General features: G+C 31.9%; 1 protein-coding gene across 1 annotated transcript; it reads left to right on the forward strand.

Annotated features, from left to right (window-relative positions):
* The first annotated feature begins 7,925 nt into the window (after positions 1-7,925).
* LOC120274942 lies at positions 7,926-13,238 on the forward strand. Its single transcript, XM_039281478.1, has 6 exons — positions 7,926-8,484; positions 8,574-8,718; positions 11,469-11,562; positions 11,655-11,705; positions 12,086-12,295; positions 12,951-13,238. The coding sequence occupies exons 1-6, from the start codon at positions 7,959-7,961 to the stop codon at positions 12,954-12,956; spliced, it is 1,032 nt and encodes a 343-aa protein (XP_039137412.1). The 5' UTR covers positions 7,926-7,958; the 3' UTR covers positions 12,957-13,238.
* The last annotated feature ends 5,224 nt before the right edge of the window (positions 13,239-18,462 follow it).

Raw genomic sequence — 18,462 nt, forward strand, 5'->3', positions numbered from 1 at the left:
AAACCTATAAATATTTATAATAGTATTTTCATGAAAAAATATAATTAGAAAAAATATATAAATATTTTAATTTACTGATTATTTTATTAAAAAATATAATTAAGCAGGTTATTTGTTTTCTAATTATTTCTCAAGAAATACTTAGAATGTCAAATAATATTATGTGTACTAAAATTTTACATAAAGATAGCATATTAAATATTTATAAAATAATAATTTCATAAATAGATATATTTAGGTATAATTCCCTAATTAGTCCCCTTATTTTTCTCTCTCTTTCTTTTTGGTCCCTCTACTCAGAAATACTTCCGACTAGTTCCTCTACTTTTAAAAATATACCCACTTACGAAGAAATGCTCCCAATTAGTCTCTCTACTTTTGAAAATGGGACTAATCAGGAATATTTTCAAGTAGAAGGACTAAAAGGGAAAAGAGAAAAATAGAGGGACCAATTCAGGTATTATACCATATATCTATAATATATATTTGTAACCATTATTATCAATATTTATATATTTAAAGTTATTTGTAATTTTGTAGGTAACTTTCAATTAAAACTAGGCATTTAAAAATAAAACACAATTCTGTTTCTAATTCAAGATATTTTTTTAAAAGTGAATTGAGGTTTTTCATTAAAATATAAATTTTACTAAATTTTTAGTTAACAATATTTATTTGTAATCATGTCATTTACTAATATATTATTAATAAATATATTGTACAAATAATTATTGCTTCTTGGGGATATTTTAAATTTTAAAATATATTTTCTGTCTCAAAAATTCAAATTTAATGATTGATCAACTGCGATTGATTTTCTCTTTGGTGGAGCAAGATTTTTGGTTGTCATTCTTGACATTATACTCCCTTTGTTCATTTTTAGTTTTCATATTTACTTAATTCACACCGATTAAGAAAAATTAGTTAAAGTTAGTTGGCTACCTATATTTTATAAAAAAATTTATTACTTTCAAAAACTACCCATATTTAAAACTCCATTAGTGGAGTATCTAATTTAATGCTTAAATCATTCTGATTTATTAAAAATTATACAAATACATTAAATTAAAGGATAAATTTGGAAAAAAAATGAACATAGAAGAGCTCCAAAACGTGACAAGTAAAAAGGAATGGAGGGAATATGATTCAAGTAAATTTAAATCATATGAAGATGTTTAGGCCCTGTTTGGATACCAGCAAATTCCATAGGAATGGTGGCCATTCCTATGGAATTTAGTACTATATAGGAATTTATAGGAATGGGTGTTTGAATAAAATTTTTACATGTTAAAATTCCTATGGAATCATATGATTCCAAAGGAATATTTCAAACAGGTGAAACCAAAATAAAATTTTCCTTTATTTTTCGTGTGGGTGCTGGGATAAAAAACCTAGGCTTTTTTTTTGACTGGCTGCCACATCCTTCTCCCCACCTCCCACTCCCTCCACCTTCATCTTCTCCCCGCCGCCCACTAAATCCACCTTCCTCTCGCCCTTCCATCTTCTCCCTGCCTTCTACTCCCTCTGCCTCCATCTTCTTCCCCATTGCGCCCATTGGAGAAGGAGTCAAAGGACCCTACTGATTTTGGTAGCAAATCCATCTCCGGTTTACTTAGCTTGTGAGCATTTGACTGGAGTTTTTTTTAATTGTTGCTATAATATGGCAAGAAAGATTAAATCTTGTGAATTTTTTCTCTCTTTCTTTGTCCATGGATTCATTCACAAGTTAAACTTCACATTTGTGCAAATAGTTAAGATGAAGATCTAGTGTTTGTGATGCTTAAAATTCGGACATCAATTGTAGTTGTATATGTTCTTTGTGAATTCTATGAAAATTCTTTGAGTGTCTATAGAATATTGTATTGTTGTTGCATGCTTCTCTGCATTCTCAGTCATTTCATTGATCTTTTTCTTTGTGAAAGTGAAAAGAAAAGGTAAGAAGTAATGTCTTGAGTGTGTACACATCATGAAAAACAAAAAGGTGAAGATATGTAAGCTGTTCCTTCTGTGCATGTCTCTTTCTTAATTTGTTCTTTTGCTTATTTTTGATGTTAGATTCGGTTCTATATATATATATATATATATAATATGATGTAATGAAATATGTGATCTTATGAATTGGTATTTGTTGAACTATTGTATTTCCAAGTTTTCTGCTGATATGGAATGATATATTGCATGGTTCTAGTTAGATCAAAACAACATTTTCTTCCCTAACAGTCCTGTTATTTCATCTATATATTATTTAAACCATGCATCCAATTATTTGTTAACAAACTTGTATGCTTGTTATTAGCTAACTGTATTTGTTGTGTGTTTGTTTGAGTGTGAACATACCTTGAAGCTTTGTCTTCTGCCATGATTAATGATCATATATATATATATATTTAAAACTAATGAAAAATAAAGTTTTGATTGGATTTGGATTTCAAAACAATGAAACGATGAAGAATGGAAAATATTAAATGAGAGATCTAAAAAAGTAGCTTGCAGTTTTCCCTAATTAAGTAATTTCAATTATTACTATTATTATTATTATTAAGATGTTAGATAAGAATTATAAATGCTTTTATATTTTATAGTTATGATTTCATAAACAAGTTGGTCATAGATATGCTTCCAAACTTTGCATTTAAAGCCTTCCCATTAATTAAGTAATTTCAAATAACATTGGTATTAAGATGCTTCAAAAATTCCTGTGTGCATCCAAACACCATTCCGTAGGAATTTTTCCTGTAGTAAATTCTATAGGAATCATTTTTGAATCCTATGGAATAAAATTTCTACATAAAATTTTACTATGCATCCAAACAAGGCCTTAGTGTTTGTCTTTTGCTTTTATACCATCGTGAACCGTGAATCATGTGATCTAAAGTTTTGCTAAAGGTGAATCTCATCTTGATGGTGTTCTTTTTATGTGAATTGTATGTTTTAAAATGAATTTATATGGGTGAAAAGCTGACCATCCACGAAGGGCTAAAATGACTATCTTCGCATCATCAAAGCAACCAGAAATCATCATCAAGGCAATCAACAATCAAGACTTTATATAGCTTCTGAATTAGGTCTCATTATTGAAGGTTGTTATTATTATTATTATTTTAATCAATGTAAGATGTGTTTATGTTATGTGCTATGTAAATAGCATTGTTGATGTCTTAGCAAAGATAGCCTATTCTATGTCTGAGCGCAAGTGCAGAGATAGTGGTATTTCCAGTCATGTACGTATACTTCTATAGTGATAATATGGCTTCCTAATTTCAAGAAAAAATAAAAAAAAATAAATAATAAAAATAAAATGAACTTATATGGCGTTTGAAACTTTGATTAGAGGTAACCTTTCCCCACATCTTGTATGGATAGAAGTAATGGAAATGAATTCTTTGATTTTAAAGAATCTCAACCACATATTGAGGGGAATGAGAGTAGTGGGGTATGAATGTCCATGTTGCTCTTTATTTTTTGTTAAGTTATTATTTAATTAATATATATTTCAACGTAATTCTAAATTAACAAATGAATAATTATATTCTAATTAATTTTGTAAATATTAAAAAAACCATTAATTAAATATTTAATTAATGTTTTTAATTATAATAATTAGATTAATATTGAATTATTTAAGTTAAATATTTAATTATAAAAATTCGAGTGAATAATATTCAAATTATTTTATAAGTGAAGAATTTTTTTTTTTTGTCATTCTTAGTTATTTGCTTATTTTGAAAAACCATTAATCAAATATTTATTATATTTTATAATTGTAATAATTCAAGTGATTAATAATATTCAAGATATTTTATGAATGAAAAAATTTATTTACCTTAGACATAACTCAAACACCATTTATTTATACTTATCAAGCAGCACTCTTCTTTATTTCATCAATACTCGAGGTCCACCTTATATATTTTAGAGCAGTATTTAGGATTAACTTGATTTATATAAAATAAATATTTACAATTTTTGTCCCCCACAAGGTTTTCAATACCTGTTTTATTGAGAATCTAAAAAAGGTTACTGCTCATCTTATTAATAAGAGACAGTAATATAATGTAATTATATTATGTGTTACATGCATGCATGATTAGTAGATGACTACTTGCTAGGTTAATTTATATCCTAACTAGTATTTTAGGTAATAAAACTAGTTATACTATACATAATTTTTTGATATGTATATAATTATCGTAATATCACGTCATCATTATCACCACCACATCTCTTGCAAGTTGCAATATTTTCTGCCATGGGGAAAAAAAGGTTTCTATCAAGTCCCAGTAAATCAACAGGTTATCTTACCATCATATACAAATACAATTGTAAAATTTTGTACTACATATATTTAATGAAATAAAATAATAAATTAAAGAATTACTATGGAATTAAATAAAATAATTTTGATATCAAACTTGCACTGTATGAACAATATATATATATATATATATAGTGGCGGTACCAGAAGAAAGGTAGAGAGGTGTTCACTCAAAAAATTAAAAATAAGTTTTGAAGATTTATTAAAAAAAAATTAAAAAAATATATATAGTCAAATTAGTTGAACAATCCATTCATTGTTATTTGGTCGATCTGATTAAAAAACAAAAAAGCAAAAAAGAGTATAGGATAAAGTCATACAGTTAATAATTTTTTTATGTAAAAATTAGTAAAAACTTAAGGGCCAAACAATAGAATTTTATAAATATTCTTCTATATATATGTGTATGTTATATCCAAGTTTATAAAATCACTAGGTGAAACAATACATTTTATCATTTTTTTTCTAAAATTATAATTTTTATTTTATATAAAACTTATTTGTAATAAATAGAGAGGGCCAAAACATTGAAAAATAAAATTTTTATCTTATATGAGACCAATATGTAAAATATCAAAATAATATTCCACACATTTATAACTATCAGTATTCATTTATAAAAACTTGTTATTTAAAAAAAATAAAATAAGGATTCAATGGATATATATATGTATATATATGTATATATATATATAGAGAGAGAGAGAGAGAGAGAGAAGTAAAGAGAGATGGGGTGCTTTCAACTATGCCATCCTCAACCTTAATATTAATATATATATATATATATATATATATATATCATTGGTTAGGGGCCCTGTATATATAGTTTACATGATTATTAAAAAAAAAGAGTCATATGATGATGCCAACAATTTCTTCGTCAATTGATATCAGACCCTTTATATAGGGTGTTTGTGTTCTGCTAGAGAGATATACTAAAATCTTAGCTCTTGCAAGATGAGGGCATGATAAATTGAGGCCCTTGTTCCATTAGAAAGAGCCAAGCTTTGGCGACGGATCGAAATCTGTAGATTGATCATAGCAGATGATAAGAGAAGATGATGTTCAGTACATCGTTTGCGCACTCACATGAAATATTATGTTTAACCTTTGATGCTTTCATTTTTGTCTCTTGTTCATCAATTTCTTAATCTATTGGTACCAAAAAAATTTTTAAAATATTTATGTTCATACTAGGAGAAAAGAAATCGTTGTAAATAAGAAGAATTAATCATAACTTTTTTTAGTTTCAAGATTTATTTATTTTTTAAATAAATAAATAATATACCTTAAAAATAAATACGGTAATCAAGGTATATATTCATAGTTGATAAAAAATATAACAAAGTAATTATTTTTATCTTCTCACATCCAAGAGAGTGCCTATGATTTTATCTCAAGCAGTATGGCAAAAAGTTGTTCACCAACGAAACAAGCTATTTTTTTTAAAAAAAAATTATAACTCATTTAAATAGTTCTAAGTAGTTTTATGGGCCGGTTTTACATATAAATATATAAATTATATATAAAAAAAAATTTACTTGCCTTTTGTTATCCAAATGGATAGTTACTAATATATTCTCATGAAAATTTTATTATCATTTATTTTTGTAAAATATTAGACTTACACAAAAAAATGACATAGTGTTATTGATAGGAATGGGAGTGGGGCGGGCGGGAATGGGATCCCGTCCCCATCCCCGCTCTCCAGGCGGGGATTCCCGATTAAAATTCCCACGGAGAAAAATCCTCCCCGCTCACTCCCCATGAGGGATCACTGCCACCAAAAACATTAATATAAAAATTTTTTCATAAATAAGCTATAATATTTCAATGCGATTTATATTACTGCGTCTAAAAGATGCTATATACTGATTGAAAATAAAAAAATATAATGTATGATGAAATAAAAATAAAAAAATTCTCAACCAAAGTTTTTTTACAACATATGTACATCATATATAAAAATAAAAAAATTCACACAAAAATATTTCTCCTATAAGTCATAATATAATGTTTGATGAAACAACAACATTAAAGGTACAAATAACATAAAGTTTTAAAAACTAAATTAAAAATTAAAAAATCCATTAAATAAAAATTCATAATGCAAAACTAGCACAATAATTTCATGCTTCTATCAATTTGTTTCTTCTTTTGTTCTTTCTCCAAATTATTTATATGAAAAAGCTGTAGGTATATATCTTAAAAAGTCATGTTTTGTTTACAGATCGGACCATCCATTCTTTTTCTCATTAATGTGATGTATACAAATAACAATTTTTATAAGTATCTATTCAATTGATATATTTAAATCGATTAGATGTTTTTGTTGGATGATTTTTGGAAAGGAGAAGGTACGTGATTTTTTTGGATTTTTAAACATAAAATCACTTAAATCGAAAAAATTAATATTTAATGATGGATTATTATACATGAGATTTGCCATCAAATGGTTGGTTGGTCGTTTGGCGTTTTGTAGTGAAAAATTTTATAGTGAACAAAATTTTTGCTTATAATCACATTTCGTGCAAAAGTAAAAATTACAATATTTGTTATATTTTTATGAAAAACTAACATCTGAAATATATATAAAGTTAATTTAACAGTTTGATATGAACACACATTCTCTATAAAATTATCTTAATTCTCACATCTGTAATTTCATCATGTGAGATAGTTTCAGAGAATATAACTTTAGAATCCGATGATTAATAAAAAATTTGAAGATCTAATAATATGTCATCTCTCTTATATGTAGCAACACATGGATATTTGAATAAAAAATCAGACAATTACCTAATTATCCAATTCATTTAAATTAAATAAATAATTAGTTTTTGTGAATATTAGAAATTTGAAAATTAGACGTTTGAATTAAAATTTTGTAGATATATTATATAATAATTTTTATTAAAAATAATTTAAGATTCTATTAAATAAATATGTTTTTAATGAAATATATAAATTTAAATAGTTAATAAGTTAGTATGAAATAATTACGAGTTCATAATAATAACTAAAAAAATATTAATAAATAAATAATTATTGATTATATATATAATATTATGTTAATGTTGAAATAATCTTTAATAAATATATTAAAAATATATATTATATTTTTTTGGAGAATCCCTCGAGGGAGCAGGGCCCCGTGCCCAGTGGGTTCCCTCAGGGGAGCGGGGCGGGGAGACCATTCCCTCCCCCGCCTCGCTAAGCGGGAGGACTTTTTCCCCGCTCCCGCCCTGAGGGACGTTCGGGGAATCCCGCCTCGGGGAACGGGGATTCCCCGCCCTTCCACTGCACTTTCTTATTATCTAGTGTAAAAATATATATATATATATATATATATATAATAATTGATTTTTTTAATTTTTTTTTAAGATGCATAAAGTAAAATACAGATAATAATTAAAATTTTATATAAGTTTTAAAATTAACTTTTAATCTGAAAAAAATAAATACATAAATATCACTTTTTATAAGCAAAAACCAAAAAAACCAAAAATAAAAACCTCACCGTGGTGTGTAAGTGAAACAAAATAATAATAATAATAAATTATATAAGGGTGTATATGAAAAACAAGCACCAACCTTGTGCAAGCTTTAGATCAAGCCGGTGTAGAGCTCGAGCTTGTGAACGATGGGCTCGTCGTCTCCCCGCCGGCGACCCCTGCATGCCCTTCGGCCAACCGAAACCCTAGACCTCCCTCATGGCCTCTCCCTCGCTCCTCGCTTCAAGCTCCTCCTCACCCTCTTCCGCACCGACCCTGCTGTGCGGCCAATTGATGAGTGGAAGCTCAAGCAAGCTCTCCTCTCTTTTCTCCGCTCCTCCCTCTCCCTTCCCCTCCCTGACCACTCCGATGACCTCGTCATCCGCCGCCGCCCCGACCTTCACAAGCGCCGGCTCTCCGATCCCGTCGCCGATGGCTCGCTCCACATCCGCGACTTCTCCTCACTCCGTCTTGAAGATACTGATGATACTGATCTTCTCCGCCGGCGCTTCTCCGAGTGGTGCTCCTCCGTCGAGGACCGGCTTCAAGGAATCGAGGTCAATGTCGAGGGGGTTAAGTTCCGTCTGACAGTTGATGCTCCGAAAGTTGATAATTTTGAGTGGATGAAGAAGTCGTGGGAGGATCATTATGCCTCCAAATTGCTCGATAGTCGTAGTACTAAACCCTAAAACTTAGTTTTTTTTTTCAACCTTTTGGATTGATTTTGTGGGATTTATCTTCAATTAATGGTGTTTGGTTCCTAGGGAATTCTTGGAGAGGTGTTGCACGGAGGCCGGATACTATCATTGTTTCCGGTGTGCCTTCGAGGTGGTTTGCAGAGCCGAGAGTATCGTCCAAGGCCTCAATGCTTGTCTCTCACACCATCTTTACAGCATTGGGGAGAATCAGGTGCATCTTTGTTGTCCCTTGAGATCTCTGATTTTTGTGCTTGATCTATAAGATTATAATTGTTCATAGTTGTCACTTTTCTTAAAACTTCATTAATGATATTGATATCAGATATTGAATTTTTTTTTTTTGGGCACAAGTTGATATCATGTTAGGTTAGTTTTGCCTTCAGTTGATTATTTTTGATGCGGGAGAAGTACCAGTGAAACTATGCGTTAATTGTCATGGATAGATGGACAATCTACTCTCTGATTGGGGAAAAAAGGAGATGTGCTTATCACATGGATTACTTCGGTGAGAGATAAGTATGGACAGAATATTTTGATTATTGAACCTAGAGTTGTTAACTCTAGATGCGCATAGATATTTCCAAGATACTTCTCCTTACGAGAATTTGACCTATCTTGTTCAGAAAACTATCCTTTTGGAACATTACTTTAAACATATTTTGATCCAGATAGATCACCCAGCCACCAAGATTGTATTGGCACATTTTGCACAGAATAGAATTCACTTGGCAAAGGAAGAGTTATTTAGATTATTATTACCTAGGGAAGATTACCAATTTTACCCTCAACAGAACAAGCCTGGTAAAGAAGTTTTTATAGAAAGAATGGAAAAACTATTCCAACCAGACTTGAAGAAGAAGGGTCAGCTAGTGATCTAGATTTGATTAAATAGAAGAAGAACTAGCTGAAGGACTTGTAGGCTGTTGCAGTAGAAATCTACAAGCACAATGACTGAATATCTAGAAGGTGAGGACTATGAAGAGGAAGGAGCCTATATCAAGTAAGAATTAATTTTCAATAAGGCCCAATTCCTCAAAATACAATTTAAGTTGCTCAATATGAAGCCAAGACAGCTTTCAAACAACGATAAAATCTTTCTTGAGCTATTTAGAAGTAGAAGTGTATTGTATTATTGCATGATTACAAAGGGAGCGATCTCGGGATATCAAAAACATCATTGGAAAGGTGAATGTACTGTTAATCACTAAAAGAAGCAATCGGGAGAGAAAAATTACAAATGAGACCAGAGAAAGATCAAAAGGAGATAGGCTACATTCACATAGGCAGAATCCAGCTTATAGTTAAGGCCCTTCTTAGAGAAGGTATAAATAGTTCTATAAAAACTGGCAATCATGGATAATCATTTTGCTACCAAATAATAAAAGGATTCCTTGTGAGGCCTTATTTTAGGAAATTTGAATAATCAAAAGCTGATCTTTAGTATATATCCTAAATATGCCATAAATATCCATGATCAAAACATCAACCAGACCTTGAGCGGAGCTTATCAATTTGAAACAACAGATTGAATGAAAGAAGGATCTATGCCCTTTAGTTTTTGCCATATAGCATTACTGGCCCTTAGCAATCTACATCATTCAGACCTATTCAGAGATACTGAAATTATAGAGATGGATGGAATATATAAGCCCATAATTCAGGTATTTAAGCCAAGACTAGATAGTACTCTTTGAAATTCCAGAAGAATGGGAAATTGATCGAGACAGAACAACGACTTCTTGGAGGAAGAGCATAAAGGTATATACAGGAGGAAAGAGGAGTTGTCCATATTAGGTCAAGTATGGAAATAGCCATCACGATCTGTTGACACTTCAGACAGGAGCTAAACATAGATCTTGGGAACCGCCGTCCAGTTTTAGTATGAAAGGCGAATATTTTTGACAAACAAAACTGGCACCCCATCATCTCATATAAATAGGAATAAGATCCCACACCTAGACCTCTATAAACTTGATCCATGCTATAAATATAAGAATTTAAATGGAGGAATAACCACCATAGCCAAGTTTGCAAAGGTTCTTATAAAATTCATTGATAAAGAGGGCATCCCCCATGATAGCATTTTAAGCATACACGTAGAAACTGACATAAATGCTGACCTGCGATTGATATTCAACCGGTATTATCTCTTATAAATAGGAATATGATCCCACACCTAGACCTCTATAATCTCAATCCATGCTATAAATATAAAAATTTCAATGGAGGAATAACCGCCATAGCCAAGTTTGCAAAGGTTCTTATAAAATCCATTGATAAAGAGGAATCCCCATGATAACATTTTAAGCATACAAGTAGAAACTGACATAAATGCTGACCTGCGATTGATATTCAGTACCAGTTTCTTAACTGAAGTAGACCCCTACATATTAACACAAAAATATGTTATCTATAACACTAATGGCATCCATCTCCAATTCTCAAAAGCCTGCATAACTAGTCCATTTATTGTATATATTCCTATCACTAATAAATATCTAGACTATCAAACCAAGACATTTCATGCATTTATAGGCACTGGGATCTTGGCTAACCCTTGTAAACCTCATGTTTTTCCAAATGAATCCTGGGAAACAAATATTAGAGTAGGTGAAGGAATTTCCATTGGATAACTAGTTATTAAACACAATAAGATTGTCACTGGGTAGAAGCCATGCCAAACCATCTCTCATTTCAATTTTCTTATGGGCCTTTATGATTGAGCTTAGTATGAAGGTCAATGATATTTTTCAAACTAACTTGCAGTTATCTCTTTTAAGCTATAGATTCCTTGCTGTCTTATGTGTGATAGTTTCTCCTTTATGATTATGCAATTTTGCACAATTTCTTGATACCCGGTCTGATTTTACATTCTATTTTCTTTTATTACCATTTTTGCATTTCTTGGTTGTGCAATTTTTGCCCAATTCTTGACATACTCTTTGAGTTTCCTTTAAATAGGAATCTCAATGTTGCTGGTGATGATAATTTAGGCCAGAAAGTGGATGAAGTTACTGGAAGTGGCATCTGGACTTCAGTGCAAGATCTGGGTTCAGTTTGAGAGTCATGAGGGACTTCTGTAATGCAATGAAGGTGTTATGTGCCCGTTCTTTTGCAAAAAGGTAAGCGGTAAATGTGCTTAACCAGAGATCTAGCTGCCCAGGCTTGCCTAGTGCTGCCAACTTTTCTATTGAATCTGTAATTAAGGAGTCCTCTTTGTGTTAATGTTTAGTTTTTGACCATGGTAATTTTTAATCACACGTGCAAAGTTTTGCTTTCACCGTGCATCAAATCATTATTGGTGGCTGTGCCTTTTTGTTTTCTTTTACCAATGAGAGTTTTTATTAACAGACATTTTTATTTCTTAATGAGCCCTCAATTCAGCTGCTAAAATCATTACTTTCAGATGCTTAACCGACTGTTCACCTGAGATTTCTTTTATCTTTCTTTTTATGCTGATTTTGTAAATGGTGGAATATGTCTTGATTAATTCTTAGTTTACCTTTTTCTTTGATCATTAGTTCTTGGTTGACAAAAAAAAAAGGCTGCCATTTAACTTGTTTAGATATATTATACAGGAGGGTTCAAATCTTAAAGTAGATTACAAGTTAACTTGGGATCGAGATGGTTATTTCCAAAAACTGCAGCAAAGGCCTGTGAATAGTCAGGTACAAGAGAAGGTTGACAGGCTGCATGCAGTGCCAACTCACATCGGTAAGGAGGCTCCAAGGCAACACACACAGCTTACCCGGACTGATCATAATGGTCCACGGCCTAAAAGATTCAGGGTAAGTTTACTTTTTCATTTTGGTTCCAGACAATTCTATTTGATACTTAGAAATGCTTGCCTAAGCACTTCTATTGCTACATATACAAATGGGAGATTACTTGTTTGACCAGCTAATAAATGTCCCTTGATTACTGAAACATGATGGTACATGTCAGCTGATAATTATTCAACCAGACCATTTGATTTTATTTTGTCATAGTAAGTGTGCCACTGAAATTAGGTTGCCTGATATTTATGGTGGTGTGTTGTATGCTACCCTAGCCCTCTGCTATGATACTGGGTGAGTTTGCACTCAATGTGTTAGTTATTTACCTGAATATCAAGGATGTTTTCACTATATGGGAAAATTACCTTTGCACCTAAAAATAAGGATTTCCTTTGGTATTAAGTACAAAGCTGATATATTAGGTGTCTCGGAATTATTTTTTTAAACAATCATTATTCTAATAACTCACCCTCAAATACTAGGCTAAAGTCTACACCGGTCAAGCTGTGGAGAAATAATTTATTTCCCGCTGTATTGGTTTTGTGCACTGTTTCCATATCTCAGTTGGCTGCAATCAAAGCTTCTCTTATTACAGAGACAGTTTCGCTCATGTTTGCATCTGCTTCAATGTCTAAATTTAAATCACATTTAATCCTGACACCTGCAGGAATGAAGATAGCTGCAAGTAATTTGTGGAGAGCCAATTTCAAGCATTCAGCACACACTTTTACTAGCAACAGAGCTTGTGTTTTGCGCAACCACTCTTTATCAATTTACACTGTAAGATCAATTGGCAAAGGCTCAGTACCAGTCCCACTGTCTGTAAGTCTGTAAGTTTGGTCTTCAATACGATTTTACGTTCCTCCTACTCATAGCATTCAGGCACATGATCACTGTTTGTGAATTTATAAATGATATGCAGTAATTTGGTTTGGCCATAAAATGACATTGTACATCGTAGTATTACTTATCAGAACATGAAATTCACTTAAATTGCTCTCTGTTGTCTATCATGTACACAAACCAAACTAATACCTAAAAAAACCACAGATTTGCCATCTTTCTAGTTGTGTTTACCAGGACATTCGAGCGTGATGGTATCCGACATTCAATTCCAGAGAATTGGGTTTGTTGAGCCATCAGATTGAATTCCATTTTCTCAAATCAGGTATTCAAATCTATGTGCTACTGATGAACAATGCTACTATAACTTCCTATTGATCCTATGTTGACTCTAGATTTTCGGCTATCGAAATACTAAGATTTTAACTGAAAACTATGACAAATGTTTTGAATCTCCATATGAGATGTTTATTTCCAAGGCTTTTGTTGCTTTATGCATGTAATTTTTCTCCATTAAAAATTAATAGGATGCTATATCTTTATATTGGCTCTACGTTGACCCCAGGCTATAAAAGTCAATCCATTATTAGATTTCGCCATGTTTTCCAGCACATGCTTATTTATGCTTTGGTGAATATATATATATATCTCGTGATCTTAATAATGAATTAAACCGTAAACTATGACTAATGTTTTGAATTATAGTGGTTTTTTCCAAGGCTTTTGTTGCTTTCATTCATATGTAATTTTGTGTGTGCATTATTAATTAAGGCTACTTTTACCTTCCAAATTTCCTAAAAGCTCAGGCCAAATGAGGTGAATGTTACATTACTCATTCTCTCTCTTAATTAATAGAATCTTGTAACATCCGATTTTGTGATATGTTGGCCACCATGCCATCGAAGTGCCTTATTTGAGTTTCGGCATCATTTTTAATGCTCGTCGGATATATACAACATGGTCTCTAAACATATTTTCATGGGTAGCGGGTACGTGCCAGAGACTTAATGCTAATACTTCAATATATTTATATTCTTGTGCTCTCAGTTTCACGAAAGTTAAAATTCAAAAATGAACATAAACGATTCACATAAAAATTAGCTATGTTAATAAACTAAAAAGGTCTGTTAAGTTAAATAATGAGTTAAATTCTATACAAAGAGATCTAGTGTTAATAAACTAGATTGTTGGCTTTTTATTAAATTGACTGAAAACGCATGTACCGTTTATCATAATTGAGTGTGGGTCCTAGAGCTTTTTGTTGCTGCCATTCACGTGTAATTTTTCCCCATGATCAATTAACAGATAATGATTCATCAGAGCATCTTTTTGACATGGCGGTTTTGTTTGATGAAAAATGTCTCAATCTAGCCCTTGATCTATGCTACAAAAGTCTTCATCTCAAATTGATAGCGTTTGGGGGAGTCGGGTGAATCTACATGAAAGAGAAAAAGAAACTAAGATCTTGTTAAATTGGATGGATAATAAGTAAGGGCATTGCATTAATATGTTTACATTGTTTTGCTCATAATTCTTGTGTTAGTGTATTTTCATTCAATCCCAAGAAAACTAGAGGATTATCTCATTCAACTCTATCTCATATAAAGTACAATAATAATAATCACATCTATCTCCTTAAAGATAATTTACAAAATTAAATCCAAAAGAAAAACAAGAATCACCCCACAAAAATCAAAATAACAAAAACAAACTCCACCGTCTTTCTATGCACATTCACATGAAAAGAGCTGACGAAAAGATTCAAAAGAAGTGTGTGCATCATGAAGGGCAAAGGCAATACTCCTTTGGTTTACAAGTTCCTCAGCAAAACCCCTTCAATGAACATAATAATTTACATAAATGAAGCATCCAGCTCATCTATAAACCTAATTAAAAAGAAAAAGAAAAAGAAAAGAATCAAACAAAGAAGAAGAAGAAGAAGAAGAAGAAGAAAGAAGAGAAGAAATTCAAATCATCATCCTCTCCTATGATTCACACCATGATAGTTTTGGGTGATGGTAGCCTCTCAACTTCTTATCACTCAACCTTCCGCCAGTAATCCTTCTTCCTCCTTCAACATTGAAAGTCCCATCATGCATGGAGGCAGCGCAAATTTCACCACCAAATGGAAGTGCAACAAATAGCAAACGCACCTTCCCAGAGCAAAGACTAGAGCTAAATGGGAATCAGAGCCACGACCAAACTGACCCAATAGTGATGTCTCCATCTCCCAAACTACTACCTTTTCTCAGCCACCTTACACTTCTCCGGCACCGAACAACCTCCGGTTGCTCTTTTAACCGACCCAGCGGTGGTGATTCGGGCACCGATATCTTTGTCAAAGGCTTTTCTTCTCAATCACGAGGTTTGATGATGATGGGAACAATCATTAGAGTTGCTATGCATGAACTTCACCATGGCGGTGTGCTGGAGCCAGACTTGGCCATGATCTTCCTCATCTTTAGCTTCTAACTCAGCCATCACAACCCAGAGAACTTATCTAAACCTCTTTGTGAGTATGGGTTCTTGTTCTTCTTCTTTGATTCTTTTGGGTGTTGATGGTGCAGATGGATCTTCATCCACATGAGAAAAGTTTCCTGTTCCACAAAACATCACCTCTCTTTAATTTGATAATTTCTCTCTTTCTCTCTATGTTTCTCTCTGGTTTATTTGGTCATGGATTTAACTTTCATTTATATATATATATATAAATCTAGGGAATGGTTTCAGCAGTCATATTTTGAAGGTATAAATCTAAATGGAAAGACTTGATCAAAGGGAAAGGTAGTGGTAGTCAGAGTGAGGACATCAATAGAAGACAAGGAAAGCACTGATTCAAACAAGAGTTTCCATCGTATGTTGTAATACTTTTCCATGTAGTTGACTTGGTGATGGAACAATATAAAATTATTATTTTAAGGGATGTGGTAGTAAGTAGGTAACTTGGAGCCTCTGCCACTTTGGCCCAATTCTTAGTGCCCTAATGTTTGACAGGAAGTCCACTATGAGCCAAACTCATATGTAATCTTTTAACATAACAAAGTGCTCATTATTTTTCTTGTTTTTATTTAGTGGAGTGGACGTCTGATAATTGAACCAATGTGAATTTCCCTACTTAGAAATATTAATGAGAGAGACATCTATATATATATATATATATGTATATGTTTGATTAAACTTGTTCTCTACTTCATTTTTAGTGTCAATCTTGAGTTGGCGTTTTAACACACTTTTGTGTTGCTTGACTAACAAGTGCAACTAGCATTAAGAATACACCAATGTGAAAACTAATGTTTAATTAGTCTATTTATTTAGCTTAGTAATGACCAGCCTTTGAACTATCTTTATATATGGCTAGATAATGTTATTGTTATTATATTATAGAAAGCTTATGTCAATAATCAAAGAGGTCAAAGCATGTTGTGACATAATCCATCTATCAACGATCGCGCCACCAGTGATATAAGAATAAATAATCATAATGTTACCTGACATGCCAAATCATTCTAATCAACAATATTAACTAATTTACTTATATCTTAAAACTAAATATGCAGATTTCTTTCGCAGAAATCTGTTTGCCCACTAACTATGTTCCAACAAGGTCAAGTTTAAATCATCAAGTGCAATAAAAATTTTCAACTTTCTCTATTTTGGTTTTAAAATATTTTATTTATCATCTCAATAGTATGCATTAGGCGAGGAATCAAATTTTTCGACTATGCACTTATATTACACTTTCTAAATTTACTATATAAAATAAATAATAAAGCCGATAAACATATGATTTTTGCATATTTTTCTTAACGATTAACATTATAGAAAACAGAAGTAAGGATTGAGAGTGTAGGAATTTGGTTTGGGGATAAAGGATCTGTTTCTTAGGTTCAAAGACGTCATGTGAGTATGAGATCAATTGGAGAGAAAGTCAATTTCAATCCTGTCTGTAAGGGATTAGTTTTCAAAGTTCTAAGAAATGTGTGTCATCCTCTTTATCATCGCAACAAATAATAATGGCATTTACTATGAATTAATGGTTGCTTGTTGTGCTGGACACTTTCTCAACAGTGGATTGGATATACTAAATATATTAATAATAAACTTAAGCATTCAAATTTAGTGTAATAGTCTTTGTCGAGGTTTGTATTTATGGCTGCAATAAAACATGGTGTTAATCAACTTAATTTTGTGCAAATATATCACCTCAAGATGAAGTGACTCTTGTGTATATAAACAATAATATTGCCATTAGAATTTTGCATGTGCTTACCAAAATGGGCGTCAATTCTAATATATATATATATATTATGAGCATCAGTACATACATGTGCAGGTTTGATAGATTATTTATAAAGCGTTGATGTAATACCGTTTAAGATTTCGATCCAACGGTTGTCTTGCGATCTGCAATAAGCGATGTCGCACTTTGTGGCGAGCAGTGATGTGTTAACGTGTAGCCGGACGTCAGGAACGCATCCAGTTGATATTTCTTGTATATATATACACGAGAAAATCGAAGATGTAAAAAGAGAGCACTTGAATTTGATAATATAACAACAACAACAAAAAAAAAGGCAAAGTAAGCAACAAAATTCCTGTTAGAGTTTACCTTGAACACAAAGCTAATAATAACTAGAAAATGCATGAGGAATGCTGAGAACAAGATATTAAAAGATTTGACTTTGAAAAACTAGACAGACACCAGAAAATAAATATCAAGGAATTTGTTGATGAAAGGTAAGAGTTTAATCCAGCAAATAATAAATTAGATCAGTTTAATATTCATCCACAACGGAAACAACACCATCAAGCATGTGCATTAACATGCAAAGTGAAAATGCTGTCAACAAATGATGACCAGAGAGAGATGCAATAGTAGCACGAAAATGAAAAAGATGTACTGTATCCAACTATTCAGGTTTTGAAAATGAATGGTTGAAAGAAACAACTACCAGATAAACATTTGAAAACATGAAGGGGCGCATGAGAGACATGAATTGCAGATATCATGCGATGCACACAAATAGGTATCAGAGATGATCTACTACTTGACAGTGAAGCTCACATCTTTCAACATTTATAATAGCTACTGCATTTGCAGTTCTCTCACACACACCGAAGATTTCTGTGACAATGATGTGGACACATTGTCAATACCACTTCTCTAGTGATGAAACTGGAGTATCAATGATGACATTTTATCGCGTTTTACAAATTTTTAACTATTTAAATTTGCAGTAACTGAGTGGTAGTAGATCCTTCAAACTATCAATTTTACCATTTGAGATAGATGTTTTCTTCATGCACTCTGCAGTGACCTGGAGCCAAAACTTCTT

The sequence above is a fragment of the Dioscorea cayenensis genome, chromosome 13 (genome assembly GCF_009730915.1).
Source record: "Dioscorea cayenensis subsp. rotundata cultivar TDr96_F1 chromosome 13, TDr96_F1_v2_PseudoChromosome.rev07_lg8_w22 25.fasta, whole genome shotgun sequence".
Taxonomy (NCBI): Eukaryota; Viridiplantae; Streptophyta; class Magnoliopsida; order Dioscoreales; family Dioscoreaceae; genus Dioscorea; species Dioscorea cayenensis.

Coding starts and splice junctions, on each gene's coding strand:
- LOC120274942 (XM_039281478.1), top strand. CDS start 7,959: ATGGGCTCGTCGTCTCCCCGCCGGCGACCCCTGCATGCCCTTCGGCCA. Junction 8,719..11,468: donor ACAGCATTGGGGAGAATCAG/GTGCATCTTTGT, acceptor TCCTTTAAATAG/GAATCTCAATGTTGCTGGTG. Junction 11,706..12,085: donor CCAACTTTTCTATTGAATCT/GTAATTAAGGAG, acceptor TATATTATACAG/GAGGGTTCAAATCTTAAAGT.